Genomic DNA, 14,990 nt, shown 5'->3' on the forward strand with positions numbered 1-14,990 from the left:
CTGCCATAGAATGGCTCCAGGCTGCTATGTTTTTTTTTTTTTTTTTAACTTCCCATATATTTTTTTCAAAATGGTTTATCTCTCTCCTCCCTTGTTGTCAAGCTGTCAGTCAGCTGTCACTTTTTACTGCTGTCAGTGAGACTGCCTTTATCACACCCCCAATTTGATGCTGCTAATCTGCTGTCAGCTGAAAAATCAGATAATCAAGACCTCCGAAATTGCATTTACAATAAGTGGTGGGCTGAGCACCGGATGAAGATTTTGAGATACAAGTTCTAGTTCCTGCTCTGCCTATATCTAGCTGTGTGATTGCCAGAAAACATATAACTTCTCTGGGCCCCGGCACCTTCATCCATAAAATAAGGGGAGTGTGTGTGTGTGTGTGTGTGTGTGTGTGTGTGTGTCAGAGACAGAGACAGATCTCATCCAGACCTGAATCCTAAGTTTCTTTGGCTGTGAGAATACACATGAAACTTTTCTGTGACTTAATAGAATGCAGGGTGGATGCCACTGACCTTTTAATGGTCAAATTCAAGGACGCTTTTTAGTCATCACTTTACTTAACCTCACTGCTGTGAATTCACTAATGATTATCTCCTTAGAACTCTCTCCCCTTTGTTCCACAGGATAATTATTTCAGCGTTGACCTCCTGACTCTTACTTATTCTTCTCACTTCAATCTTGGGCTCTTCCTCCACCAACCCCTTAAGTGTCAAGAATGCCAAAGTGGCTTCAATGTAAAAAAGTCAGGACGATGATGAGGAACCCAGCAAAGGAGCCTGAGAAGCAGCAGTCTGTGTGAAAATCAGCGGACTATGTGTGCTAAGACAAGTGAAGAATGTGTCATGGTGTGTCAAATGCTGCTGCTATGATAAGTAAGATGCGGACTACGAACTGAACACAGGATTTAGAGACAGTGGTGACCCTGACTAAAACAATTTCAGTGGAATACTTTTCACTCAAAACAGGAGGAAGGAACAAGTATAAACAACTCTTTTAAGAGGTTTTGCTACTAAGAGAAGGAGAGAAATGAGGTAGTAGAAGGGGGAAGTGGAATAGGGAGAAAAAAAAGTTTAAGATGAAAGAAATAGTAATAGTTTTGTATGTTAACAGAAATAATTCAGACAAAAGAAAAATAAGAATAATTCAGAAGGAAAACTGATGATGCAGAATAGACCAGGAAAAACTGCCAGGACAATAGGCCTTGAGTATGTGGGATGGATGAGTTCTGGAAAAGTGGAGATGGGGCCTTACACAGAAGCAAGGTCAGCTCATCCCCAGTAACAGGTGAGAAGATGGAGAATATGCACCCAGAAGAAGCACATAATTGGGTGGACCTGGTAGTATCAATAAATAAAATTGTCTTCTGATTGCTTCTATTTCCTCAGTCATCAGCTGAGAATGAAGATAGAAGATTTGGTACTGGAGTGTTCTTTAAAAAGTAGAAGGCATAATTATCTAGAAGAAGGGAAATGCTTGCCAGGTAGCTCAAAGGGCCCATCTGAATCTTAGGAGTCATACATTTAGAACATGCTAATAAGTATGACATGCTTTTCTCCAGTCATGTTTAGTCCATGATTATAGGAAGAAAGTGTATGAACACATAGATTTAAACAGACGAGGGTTTTTGCCAATCAAATATGAAACAAAAGGTGTAAAAGATTTGAGAGGATATGCAAGGGAGTAAACATAATGATGGAATAAGAAAGTTAAGCTGGACAAAGAAAGAGAAAATAGGACAAGAGTGAAATTAAGTTGGCTCAATCAATGGATGGTAGGGTCTGGTGAGGCCAAAGGATTGTTTGACTCAAGGTGATAAAGAAAATAAACAAAACCAATCTCCTTATTTATATTAGATTCAGCTTTTAGGAGAGTAGTTCTCTTTTCATGTGTCAATTATAGGATGGTAAGGGGTGGAGGGAAGATAGTCCTCTATATTCAGATGCCAATAAATATGCTAGGTTATAAATTAATGGGGGGGGTAATAAGATAAAATAACCTTTTATTGTGGGTCTACTGTATGCTAAGCACTATCCTAGGTACATGGTATACATTATTTCATTTAATCACTGCATCATCCCTATGAGATGGTTTAATCACAACCATTAACAAACCTAAGTGCAAGGTCATTCCACAGGAACAGATCACGCAGCTAGTAAGTGGTGGTCAAAACTCAATACGCGTATACGTGACTACGGCATCTAAGAGCTTTCCCATCCCAAAATATTCAATACAGATAATGAAATGTTTTCAAGGGAATACACTCTCTTGCTATTTATCTGGTCTTTGGGAGTGACGCAGGAGATGAGTGAGGAAGGCAAGAGGTAGCAGTAGGTGCCATGAATCCAATATTAGCGAAACCACCGAAGTGACAGACATGCTCTGAGTTTTAACAGACAGAAACTCTAAAAATCTTCATTTATTTTGTTGGAAATATGGCTTTTCTCCCCTCTCTAATTAATATCCATTATATTATATAGCACAATGATTAATAATTTAACTGTATCTTCTGCTTTGTTTTTAGTTAAATTCATTTTTTCCCATGACCAAATAATATTTGGATTGGGAGAAAGATACAAGCCTTCAAATATATTTTTTAATCACCTTGGTTATTTTGCTTTTGGAATTACTAAATACTTTTCAACATCTCAACAAAATAATACGGTTTTGAAACTGCAGGCTTTAGAATGATTGTCATTCATGCAAATAATCACTTACTTACACTATATGAGTTCGGGTTGCATAAAGCAAATTACCATTTGAAAATAATTCAAATAACACTCCTTGCTTATGAATGTTATATTGGCCACAATATTTCTTAACCTTTTTCTATTTAGCTAGATTCCTTTATGGTAATATCATCCAAATTAATAACTATTCAACTGCCACAGGTATATTAAACATAAGATGTTGCAGAAACATATCGGATGTAAATGAATTTTAAAACATTTACTTAGAATTCTATGGCAGTAATAATTAAGAGGAGCTATAACCACCAACACACTTATAGATATACGTTTTCCCTATATGTGATGTTAAAAAACCTTAAAACATGTCAAAATATAAGGTTCATATTTTTTAAAATTCAGATATATAACTGCTCTAGTTAATCACAGGCAAAGTATAACTATTACAGTTTTCAAAAGTTGAAGTTCTCTCATCACACATAAGAAAACTGTATGCACAAATACATACAGATAATATACATAATTACATATATATTCTGAAAATTGCTTGTGATCATGGCTCCACTTAGCTTTACAGTTTTCAAAACAGCAAATAAATCATAAACTGTTTTTGACAAATGACCTGTAATGACAGGATGCTTGAATGGTAAGTAGAAATTGGAATCAGAAGTCATAAAGCCTAGATGTTAATCCAGTCTGTGACAATGACAAGGTGAATACAAGCCAATCTCTACTTCTCTGGGCCTCTGTTTTCTGTACTCTATAAAGATTAAGCAAGATGGTCTAACTTAAATTTTATGACTCACTAGCTTGATTTTCTATGGGGCAGATTTTTCTTCGGTGAAATATTAACAAATAAGACACTCAAATAAATCAGCAATAGGCGTGTAGATGAGGACTACCATTTCTACAGCAAAATATGGGTGAAGTCAGTAGTGTAGAACATAGAAGTTAATGCTGACCTCTTGCATAGCATGTTTGGATATTAAATCATTTCCTGCCTTCATTGCAGGGATGAGGATGAAACAGCTGTTCCCGAACTCTTTTAAGAAAGCAGTCAGTAAAAAACAGCAGCGTCTCCCGCTAGTGTGAGTCCCGCTGAAGTAAACTTTCTGTTCACAAGGGAGAAATATTCCTAGTGGTAGTAAAAACAGTTTTTCTAGGTTTAATCAAAAGTGAAAAGGAATTCCAGAATGTTCTCTTTGAGCCACATCATCCACTGCTAATTCAAGGTGGGCCCAGTAACAAGGGTAATTAAAAAAAATGTCCTTAGTAACTAAGAAAGAGAAATGGCAATTAGGTACATTTGTAAACCAATACAGAAGACTTAACTCTTTATTAAGATAATATAAATAATTAAAAATAAAGAAAAAAATAAAATAGTATGGGAAATGAATTAATCCAAGCGGTGAGATTTAACATTGACTTATCTAGACCAGTTATTATATATATAAATCAAAGGACATAAGCTGAATGCAAAGGTTGAGAAATATGCTTGACAATGACTTCTGTAACCAAAAAAATAAAGAAACAAAACACCAGGCTGTTTTGACAAACAAATAAATAAAAGGAAAGAAAGGAAGGACTCAATATCTGAACTATTTAGTGATGGGTTAGACACATGATGATTTAAAATCTTTGTAAATCACGGCATGGTAAGATAGAACTAAATTCTCTAATTAACCATACTTAGGCTGAAAAGTTAAAACTGGCATGAAGAACATCAATTTCTATACACTTAAGTAATAATTTATGACACAATATTGAGAACAGAGTCGAACATACTGACCTGCTCACATCAGGAAACCTGATGGGAAAGTAAATAACTTGGCACTTGGGTCTGATGATGCTTTCCAGATCCTTGGGTCTGTGATCAGGAATCAGCTTCATAAATTTTCCAATGGAAGTGAGAAATGATTCCATATTAAAAACTGAGTTGAATACAACCACATCAGCCACCAGGCTGTTAAGGTAAAAGACAAATGCAAATGATGAGCCCAGACTCATTCAGAGTAATTTTTATCAACCTAAGACCTCTATGGATTAATCAGAGTTTTTATTGCACCTTAGGTTTGCAAAGAACTCTTCATTTCACATCAGTATCTACCAAAATGTCTCTAAGAGCTAAGTTAGTTTCACTACTGTTATATCACAGGGAGTTGATTGGTGGCGTCAGACTGGAAAGGCAATAGGGAAATGGAACGATTTAATGGGATTGCATGAGACTCCAAACCAAAGCATATTTTTCCACAATGCCAGGAACTTTCTATATTATCAACAACATTAAGTACAGCAATTCCTTTTTCTTCATGGCCCAACTACCCATGTTGAATTTCTATGTCAGTGATGTGCCTCGTCTTACACCATACTACCGAGAACAGAACATCTGTCATACTTCTCACTAACTTCAAGGAGACTAATTCAGACAAAACTATTTTCATACTAGGGCATGATACCTTCAGCACTATTTGGTTAAAGTCTACTTCTTGCTTTAGCCTTTACTTCAAGAACTGTGTTAAGTTTTTGAAATTTCTGGGACTACACAGAAAGGATTATGGTATCCCAAAATAATTTGTTTCACTATCATATTATATTATATTGGGCTAGCTAGAGAAATAGAAGAAATTGGTAGAAATGGATACAGAAATCCAGATCACTAGGTCCTAACTGATTACATAAAGGTACATATAAATTATAAAACACCGCAGCACCATGGACCTTTGAATTCAACAAAATAAATGTAATAATACCAGTCCGCAACACCAATGGTTCAAACTTAAGATTTTTTTAACTTCACAATGGTGAAAATGTAATATACATTCAATTAAAACCATACTTCGAAAACTGAATGTTTATCTTGTCCTGGGCTAATGGTATGTGCACAATATTCTCTCATGATGCTGGGCAGCAGCAGTGAGGTACAAATCTCAGTGAGCCACATGATCACAAGGGTAAACAACCAATACTCTACAGTGGCCTGTGCTGCCAGATGATTTTGCCCAATTGTAGGCTAATATAAGTATTCTGAATATGTTGAAGGTAAGTTAGGCTAAGCTATGATGTTCGATAGGCTAGTTGTATTAAATGCATTTCAACTTATAATATTCTCAACTCACAATAATGGATTTACCAGGCTGTAATCCTATCCTAAGTTGAGGAGCATCTGTATACAAGATTAAAGGGACAAAGCAATTGGTTTTATTCTACCCTAAAAATGATAGATCAATACCACTGGAAAGAAGACATGTTATGTCCACAGGACTGCAGAACACCACAGAATAAGTAGAGCTTATAGAATAGGAATGCCATAGTCAATTGTCAGTTTCGTTTAAGTCATATTTGCTGAGACAGCCAAATTTACTATTACAACGTTAATATATAGCAGAATAAAAAATGAACAAAAAGAGTGTTGGCCTGCTACTCCCATGACCCCCCGAAAAAAAACTGATTTCCATACAAGTATTGTTTATCAGTTGCTACCTAGTGCAAATTTGGGGGGTGCGGGTGATTACAACATGAATAATACAAAGGAATGTCACAGAAGTGCTGACACAACACTAAGCAATAAGGAAGCCAAGATAACAATATACCAAAAGTTGAAGGATGTTTTACAGCTAGTCTGTTTTCACCATATGTCACATATTGTAATAGCGACCTACAGGTCATAATATACAGTTGTGACATGTGTTCATAAGTCAGAGGGTTAGTGAAACCACTGTTTAAGGTGAGTACTTATGTCAGTCATCTTTGAAGTCCTTAACTGCCACACAGTCAAGAAAGAAGTCTGACAGTGCCAAAAAAGCAGAAGTCAGCAAGAAAACTAAAGAAACATGTGAGGAAGCAGGAGTCATACTTTTCAAAGAGAATCTGAACAGGACTGCCTTTTGACACTCTTATTTTTCCTCTGGACAACTGTGAACCATTTTTTTCCCATTAAGAAGCCAACTGATGATGAAGTCCACTTCTCTTTCTCCAAGCTTGTCTGTAAGTTTACCCTCTTGAGAAAAGCAATGCTGAAAAATCATGTACAAAACTTTTATAGTCTCATTGCCTATGAGCAAAAACAATGTTTTGTGAAAATGAGGGGGAATCGAGAGCTGAATTGTTTTAGACAGCTTCCCTCAAAGGGCATGTGACCCAACAACTTAACATTCTTAAAAATCCAGTCTATGCTAAATTAAAGATCCAAGATAGTTTACAGAAATATCCTTTTTGGTACATTTCCTCCCTGATATGAGTGGATGTAACTTCCATTAACTTTAAAGCCACCCATAAAGGGAAAAATAGACTTAGTTTTTTTCCCAGTGATTTCTCAGGGGTAATAAACATACTATCTGAGGAAAAGAATGATGCTAATTCAAGAAATCAAAAGAATATTACAAATGTTTCCCATATTGATAAAGCACAAAATGATTTTATTTTCATTTTTAAAACATATTTTCCTTCTCTGCTTCAATATAAAGTATTTTAATTTTATTATGAAATTTTAAAACGGCTGCTTTTTTTTTATGAGACATTTGACGTGAAGCAGTTCCACTCTATTTTGATAGCACTGCTACTTCACAATTGAAGCAGCTTGTAAAAATGACTGTAGGAAAACATTCACAAAATGCACACAACACAGAATTATTACTATATAGCGTTTTTCGATGTCAACTAAACTATGAAACATTCTTGCAAGAGTTGGGGGTCTGTATAAACACATCATCAAACCCAGCTGCTAATAGCTGTTAATAAAGATGAATAAAATGTACAAAATCACTGACAAACAGATTCTGTTTGACTGTTGCAGTTATGTGAATAGGATCCAATAGCAAAGCCATTTCAGAATTGTTATTAACTTCTTTCATTAACTAAGCTTCAGGAGATACACTTTGTCTAAGTAACAATAGAGAAGGACCATCACCTTTAAAATGTCATGGTATTTTAAGGCTGTGTCATTTCAGAAGACTCAATGAGGGAAAAAAGAAAGCACTACCTAAAGATTCATTTTCCATACTCGTCTCTGTCTTACAATAAAATAAAAAGGCGGGGGAGGCAAAACCCCAAGTTGCTCCATTATGCTTTAATTTTTATTTTTCTGTAATACTCTATTTTGATTTTAGCTGAATACAGTGATCATGATTAGTAAGTAAGAGTTGACTAACTGCACTTTCTAAATGCCTTAAGCAATAGATTATGAAATCAAGGGGTGAAGGTCCCTGCCAACCTTTTAATTCTATTTTGAATGTTGTGAAAAATAGATAATTAGCTCAACATATAATTAGATTGTTACATATATGTATTTTTATAAAATGATTAGTGAACTTACATATACTGCAGAAGGAAGAATTGTTTAAATATCTGTACCTACCTTATGGTGCTTTTTAAAAAGGTGTATGGTAGTAGGTCTCCAGATTTAAAATGTAACCACCTACAAAGAAAAAGGTAGCAAAGGGCCAAATACAATGATACAATGTATACCTACCATGAAAGAATTTGGTTGTATCCATACTGGAAATCCCTCTCCTGACATTTCTTGACAGGATATATCAACTGGTTCTCGTGAAAATACAGAATCGTTTTCAGTTTCCCAAGGTCAGGCCGAAGGGCAGCCAGTTCGGTCAGGTTAAGCACTGAACTTGCAAAGAGGGTCCTAGGAAACAAGAAAATTGGGGTTTACTGTCCCAAGTATGTTTGAAGGGGTCATGCTTTGCTCTTCTCTCCTCTTTCCTCTTCCCACCCCAAGAAAAACACATCCCCTATAGGGACACATCAATAGTTGAGCCTTATACCATGTAGCAGCATTCTAAGTTTTGATCTCTTAAAAAGCAGCTGCTTAGAACTATAAAGTCCCCGAATCTCACTGGTCTTCTCAGTGCAGTTACTGAGAAATGTTTAAAAAAAAAAAAAAGCCGGATGGATTTTATTGAAAAAGGCAAGAAAAGCTCTATCTGAAGGACAAATGGAACAAAGATAACGCTGACTGGGGAATACTTTGCTTGCCAGTTTCATTACACTTTCCTTCTTTATGCAACCAACTACTGAAATTCAATGTATGAGCAGGAATGGCACATGTTCATGTTATGACATAAACCCTTTTGATTTATGCAATAGGCTTATCTAGTATGGTCTTTTTCTCTTGGCATGTTTTCTTACCCTCCCCTCACTTGTAAAGTATCTTACAATACTTGTATTTGTAAAAACATCTTTTCTTCTCCATTACTGGACTGCTAATGGTACCAGATGCATGATCTGTAAAATCCCTTAATAAAGCAAAAATATAAAAATTTGATGAAAGGCTGATTCCTTATCTTTAGGGAAAAAGGGAAACTGAAAGCTTGCCTATCCATGTTTATAAATGAAAAAAAGTGTCAATTTACTCTGTCATTCCACATATATTTACTAAATGCCTACTATGTGCCAGGGTCTAACCAGGAAGAACAGAAAAGATGAACAAGACAGCTCAGCAGGATAAATGCTGCCTGTAATACAGACATACACAAAACATTAGAGAAACAAACAGAAAGCAATTCTAATTGTCTGGGACAACCTGGAAATGTTTCCCTAATGAGGTACCTATTGCATATGGACACAAAAGAGGGACAAAGTACAGGTCTTGAGCAGCTGAGGACATTTAGATGGCACAATTTTGATAGAATGCCACCTTTATAACATAATGTAACATAATTTGACCTTTATAGCTTTAATTCCCATTCTAAAAAATCAGGTTCAAGAAGGTTAAGAGTTTTTTCTAGGATCACACTGGTAGAAAGTGGCAAAGCAGAGAGACTGCTGGTCTTCTAAGAGCTCAAACTGCTTTTCATTACACCACAGATATGAATTGGTTGCGGACCACTTACATTGCAAGTGCTTTTTTCTGTACTTAATAAATACAAAATATCATCCTTGTTATTACCATGATTACAACTACTATAAATCCTCCCTTGCTGACAGGCCAAATGGCTAACTTCAGGTGTTTATACGATCTGCTGCACTAGCCTTTCACATAAGAAGAATGATTACATAATAAGTACATATATCACAAGTAGGAATTCAAGTGTCTTCTTCATGGGCTAAAAGAGGCACGTAAGACCAAAAGCCAGCAATCCCTCTTCAAACCTACATAGCTATATTAATGTTATAATTTATCTCTTTAAGGGAAAAAAAATCTTACCAAGGAGATGCATTTATTTTTTTAAACTTGTCTGGCTATACCCAAATAAAAAAAAAATTATAGCCAAACAATGCCCTATTTTGTCCAAACATATTCCCCCTACCACTATCACATATAAGCCTCTCTAAAACTTATATTGAAAATTCTGAAACATGAAGATATTTGCTTACCTAAAAATCTCATCTTCAGCAGACAAAGCAACAAAATATTAATTTCAAACAATACTTTCCTTAAAAGGGAATACATGGCAACTTGTAGGTCTAGTTACGGAGTAATCCTTCCTCCTCTCCTTCTATTCTTTCTTACTATCCCCATCCCTGACCATACATATTACTGGAAGCAATGAAGCCCATTCTTAATCATTATCACCTGGGCAAGCACAATTTTTTTTTCACACACAAGGCAGAAAAATGCATTAAAAGAAGCCTTCATATGAGTTACTAATTACAAAAATATACCTTTTATGATGGGGAAATCTGGTAGAAATCAATTTAACCAAGTGATCAAACTTTCTATGACCAATAATGGGACAAAGTGATATCCTGTATTTCTAAATGTGATACACTGAGAAAGATACAAATCATCAGTGTAGTATTCCTGCCAAAAATGCCTAATCTGAATTTGGTAAGGAATAACCAGACAAATATTCTGCAAAATAATTCACTGGATCTCTAAAAATGCCATATCATGAAAGAAAAAAATCTAGATTAAAGGAAATAAAGACACCCAAAACAAAATCCAGTAAGTGATCCTTCACTGGATACTGGAAGGGGAAAGCACACCTAGTAAGGACATTATTAGGACAATAGGAAAAATCTGAATGTGGGCTGAATATAAGACTGCAAGTTTTTGTCAATCTTTAATTTATTAAATACAATAATTTTATTACAGTTATGTAGGAGAATAATCTTATTCTTAGGAGATTCATGTCAAATTACTTAGATGTGAAATGCCATGTTGTCTGCAGTTAATTATTAAATAGTTCAGCCAAAATGCTACTGCTAATAATAAATATTAATATGTACATATTTACAGAGATAGAAAAATTAAAAATGTGCAAACACATTAACAATTGATTAATCTATGTGAACAGGTGTGTAGTAATTCATAGCTTCAGGGGAAGGGGAGAATCTAATAAAAAGATTTCATGGAGCAAGACATTGTCCTACTGCAAATTTTGGGTAAGTTATACATTTATAAAACTACACATTTGAAGTAATAGGCATTAAATGGCAGTAAGTAGAAGAAAAAAGTTCTATATTCCATAAACAATAAACCCATCATATCTGTATTTCTAGCCATATTCCAACTGCTAATTTCTACATGAGGATTACCCTCAGGGTGAATTATCTATAGCTAATGTTTAACCGAGAGGAGCCCTTCACTCTATTTCTACCACATGTCCCCCTACCCACCAGCTTATCCACAACCAAAGAATCCAACCAGCCTTTAGAAAACCTTCCAAATAAAAGAAGGCAATATATTCATATGAGAAATAACAATAATTTTTTTTTTTTTGAGATGGAGTCTCGCTCAGTTGCCCAGGCTGGAGTGCAGTGGCACCATCTCGGCTCCCTGCAAGCTCCACCTCCCGGGTTCACGCCATTCTCCTGCCTCAGCCTCCCGAGTAGCTGGGACTAAGGCACCCGCCACCACGCCCAGCTAATTTTTTGTATTTTTAGTAGAGACAGGGTTTCACAATGTTAGCCAGGATGATCTCGATCTCCTGACCTCGTGATCCGCCCGCCTCGGCCTCCAAAAGTGCCGGGATTACAAGCGTGAGTCATCGCGCCCGGCCAACAACAATAATTTTCATAATATTCACCAGTTGAGACTGCCCATGCCAACACTTCTTTCAGTTTGTTTAATCATTAAAAGAAAATTCACTCTATTTGTATAACTAATCTTGAAATAACCCTCACTAGTTTTAAATAGTGGAAATTATCTCCATCATTTCTCTTTGCTTTTCTTGCTTGTAAATTGGTAAAGTGGTCAATAAGCAATTTCTCAAATATTTAGCTCAACAACACTCAAAAAGAAGTAATGAATATGGCCACAAAGGGAATGCAGGCAATCCATAGGCAATACAAAATTTAATAAATCAAAATTTACTACTATCAATTTTTAAAAGTTGATTATAATACAGTGAATGACATCACTTGATCAGCAGCTAATCCCCGGGCTACCAATGCTCATCTTGCCTCAGGTATTATTTAAGCAATAAATCCTAACAAGGTGCACTTTATCATCCCACAGTGTGTCTCTAGCAGGAAAGGACACAAGGTGATAGCAAAAACCACGAGGAACAAGGTAATTCCTGACAGCTGCTGCTTAAGCACAAGTTAAATTGAACAGTTTATCTCAGCATGAAGATGTTATAAGGTTTTATGTGTACTATTTTTAAATTAACATAAAACCCAGAGAAAGCAGTTGAGCAATCTTTCACAAACATGACATACTACAATCACTGTATAAGCTGGATTAGTACTTATTACCATGCTACTACAGAATTAAGCTGTTTTTAGACCACCAAAGAGCTTTAAATTGCAACTTTTGTCTCTGTAAGAGAAACCTATATTTTAAATGTCTGCTAAATTCAAATTAACGGCTACATCATTAGCTTACCATTTCACCAAAAGTACAAGTAAGCTGCTACTATAATCGTCTAACCAAAATGGCTCTATGCTGCAAGCACATTAACACCATTCCATGTATTTGGGAATAGGACCTGTATACATGTTTCGATTGCTTCCAATATACATTGTATCTACATTTTAAGTCATATACCTTTAAGGAATCCAAAACAGCGAAACACAATGAAATTCGAAATTAAATATTTTATTCTTTTCTGCTCAGTTTGAATAAATCAGTTGTTTGCCTTTTACCCTATTTACTTAATATGTAAAAAGAAAAGCTGAAATATACCTAAGGACAGTAGTAGTGTGACCATTACCATCAAGATACACACTCTTATATCTTGAATGGTACAGAAGGGAAGTGAAATGAGTTAACAGAGGGCAAGCATTCAATATTCCAGCCACTGTCCATACATTTTAGTAATGATTCTTCATGGGCTAGGTCATCTCACTCTTGCCCCATGAAATCTTTTCAATAGGCACCCCTCCTCTCCTGAAGCTATTTATGACATAATGAGATAGAGTATACAATTTAACACAGATGCCAGTTTGGGCTGTGTTACCACTCATACACAGTTTCTTGCATGGCTTCAGGAGGCCTTTGACAAAAGAGTAAATTCTTCCAGCTTTGTCACTTTGCTCAATACCTAAACTCTTGGTCTAGATTCATGTTGCTAAGACTTATTACCTAAGCCTCGGTTCTTTCATTGTTTCTCGTGGGTTCCTGTTCCTTGATACCTACTCTCTAGGATCCTAGATCCTGTATTTTCTGTGATGCAGTATTTTCTATGATGATGAAAATGTTCTATATCTGTACTGTCCACATATGACTAGCTACATATGGCTATCGAGCACTTGAAATGTAGCTAGTACTCCTGAGGAACTAACTTTTAAATTTAATTTGATTAAATTTAAATTTAAATCCACTAGCCATATGTGGTTAGTGGCTACTGCATTGGAAAGCACAGTTCTGGATGAACCAGCTTTCCCTAACCTGACACTCATGTTACCTGAATATAATTACCTGCTTAACTGATTTTCCTGAACAGACCCTTGACCTGCTTATGATAACCTAATTTCTATGTTGCTCCTGCCTAGAAGAATTTCACCTACTCAGCTCTCCAATTCTGGAATGGCAATACTTTTTCTTTTCCTTCTGAGAACTAGAAAGTACACGTTCACTATAGAAAATGTTTTAAGCAAAATAAATAAATAAATAAAGTGAATATCACCCATAACTATTCCAAAGAGAGATAGCTACTATTTGCATTTTGGTGCTCTAAGCATGTGCTTAGCACGTATTATTTGCAAGGCACTATGCTAAATTACAGACATAAAATGGAAAACAAAGTAGTTGAGGCAAGAAGAAAAATGACAGGTTGAGGAACTGAATGAAGACCAAGGAGGTTGGAGCCAATGGGAGAGTGACCAAAAATAAGAGTGAAGATTCAAAAGTAAGACATGAAAATAATTTTGGTTTTGTGGTAAGATAGGAAGAGATGGAAGGATTTTAAGTAGGGAAGTGACAAAATCTTATATGTACATTAGGTATATTTTCTTTTATTCTTTCCATGTTGTAACAGAAATACATTATTGTAGCTTCGTTTCTTGCTTTCAACATCATGTTGCTTTACCATGTTAAAAATTATTTCTAAAAGATATGATTTTTTATTACATTTCATGATATGGTATGTCATAATATCTCCAACTAGGGCATGATTTTTTTTTTTGAGACGGAGTCTTGCTCTGTCGCCCAGACTGGAGCGCAGTGGCGTGATCTCCACTCACTGCAGCTCCGCCTCCTGGGTTCACGCCATTCTCCTGCCTCAGCCTCCTGAGTACTGGGACAACAGGCACCCGCCACCACTCCTGGCTAATTTTTTGTATTTTTAGTAGAGTCGGGGTTTCACCGTGTTAACCAGGATGGTCTCGATCTCCTGACCTCGTGATTCACCCACCTTGGCCTCCCAAAGTGCTGGGATTACAGGCGTGAGCCACTGCGCCCGGCCTAGGGCATAATTTTTATACTCATGTCCATAAAGTTTTGAAATCTTCTTTGTATTAATCTCTTATATTACTTTTGTTTATATAATTCACGCATTTTTAAATTAGTTTTTAATACCAGAAAACTTTACTGACTACCATATGGAAAGCAGACTGCAAGGAGTCATGAGTGGAAGAAGACAGCAAGAAGAGAAAAAAAATGACACTGTCTTGGGCTAAGATGCTAATATTGTGAGAGTGTTACCAAGTGGCCTGACTGGGTGTACTGATAACTGTCAGGGTTTGCTGATAAAACTGGATACGAGAAGTGAAAGAGAGGACAGCTATTGCTTTCTTCCCTTTATCACTTTCAAAGCACCTTGACAGAGTTTTAATTACAACAGAAGCCCAATGATACATACACACATAAATGAAAATTACTCCCAAGCATTTCAAAAGTCTTTGGTTTCAACATATTTTTTAATTCATAAAACTTGTGTAGAGAGATAACTGAGTTCTAATATTCAT

The 14,990-nt window shown here is 35.9% G+C and overlaps 1 protein-coding gene across 49 annotated transcripts in view; it reads right to left on the reverse strand.

The window, feature by feature from the left end:
- GTDC1 (glycosyltransferase like domain containing 1) overlaps positions 1 to 14,990 on the reverse strand; it is a 376,361-nt gene that overhangs the window by 182,148 nt on the left and 179,223 nt on the right. For all 49 annotated transcript variants that reach the window (XM_074009034.1, XM_074009028.1, XM_074009012.1 and 46 more), the window contains 2 exons: positions 8,155 to 8,322; positions 4,477 to 4,650 (listed from right to left, as the gene is read on the reverse strand). In XM_074009034.1, coding sequence (XP_073865135.1) covers positions 4,477 to 4,650; positions 8,155 to 8,322 — 342 coding nt within the window. The remainder of the gene's footprint in view (positions 1 to 4,476; positions 4,651 to 8,154; positions 8,323 to 14,990) is intronic.

The sequence above is a fragment of the Macaca fascicularis genome, chromosome 12 (assembly GCF_037993035.2).
Source record: "Macaca fascicularis isolate 582-1 chromosome 12, T2T-MFA8v1.1".
NCBI lineage: Eukaryota > Metazoa > Chordata > Mammalia > Primates > Cercopithecidae > Macaca > Macaca fascicularis.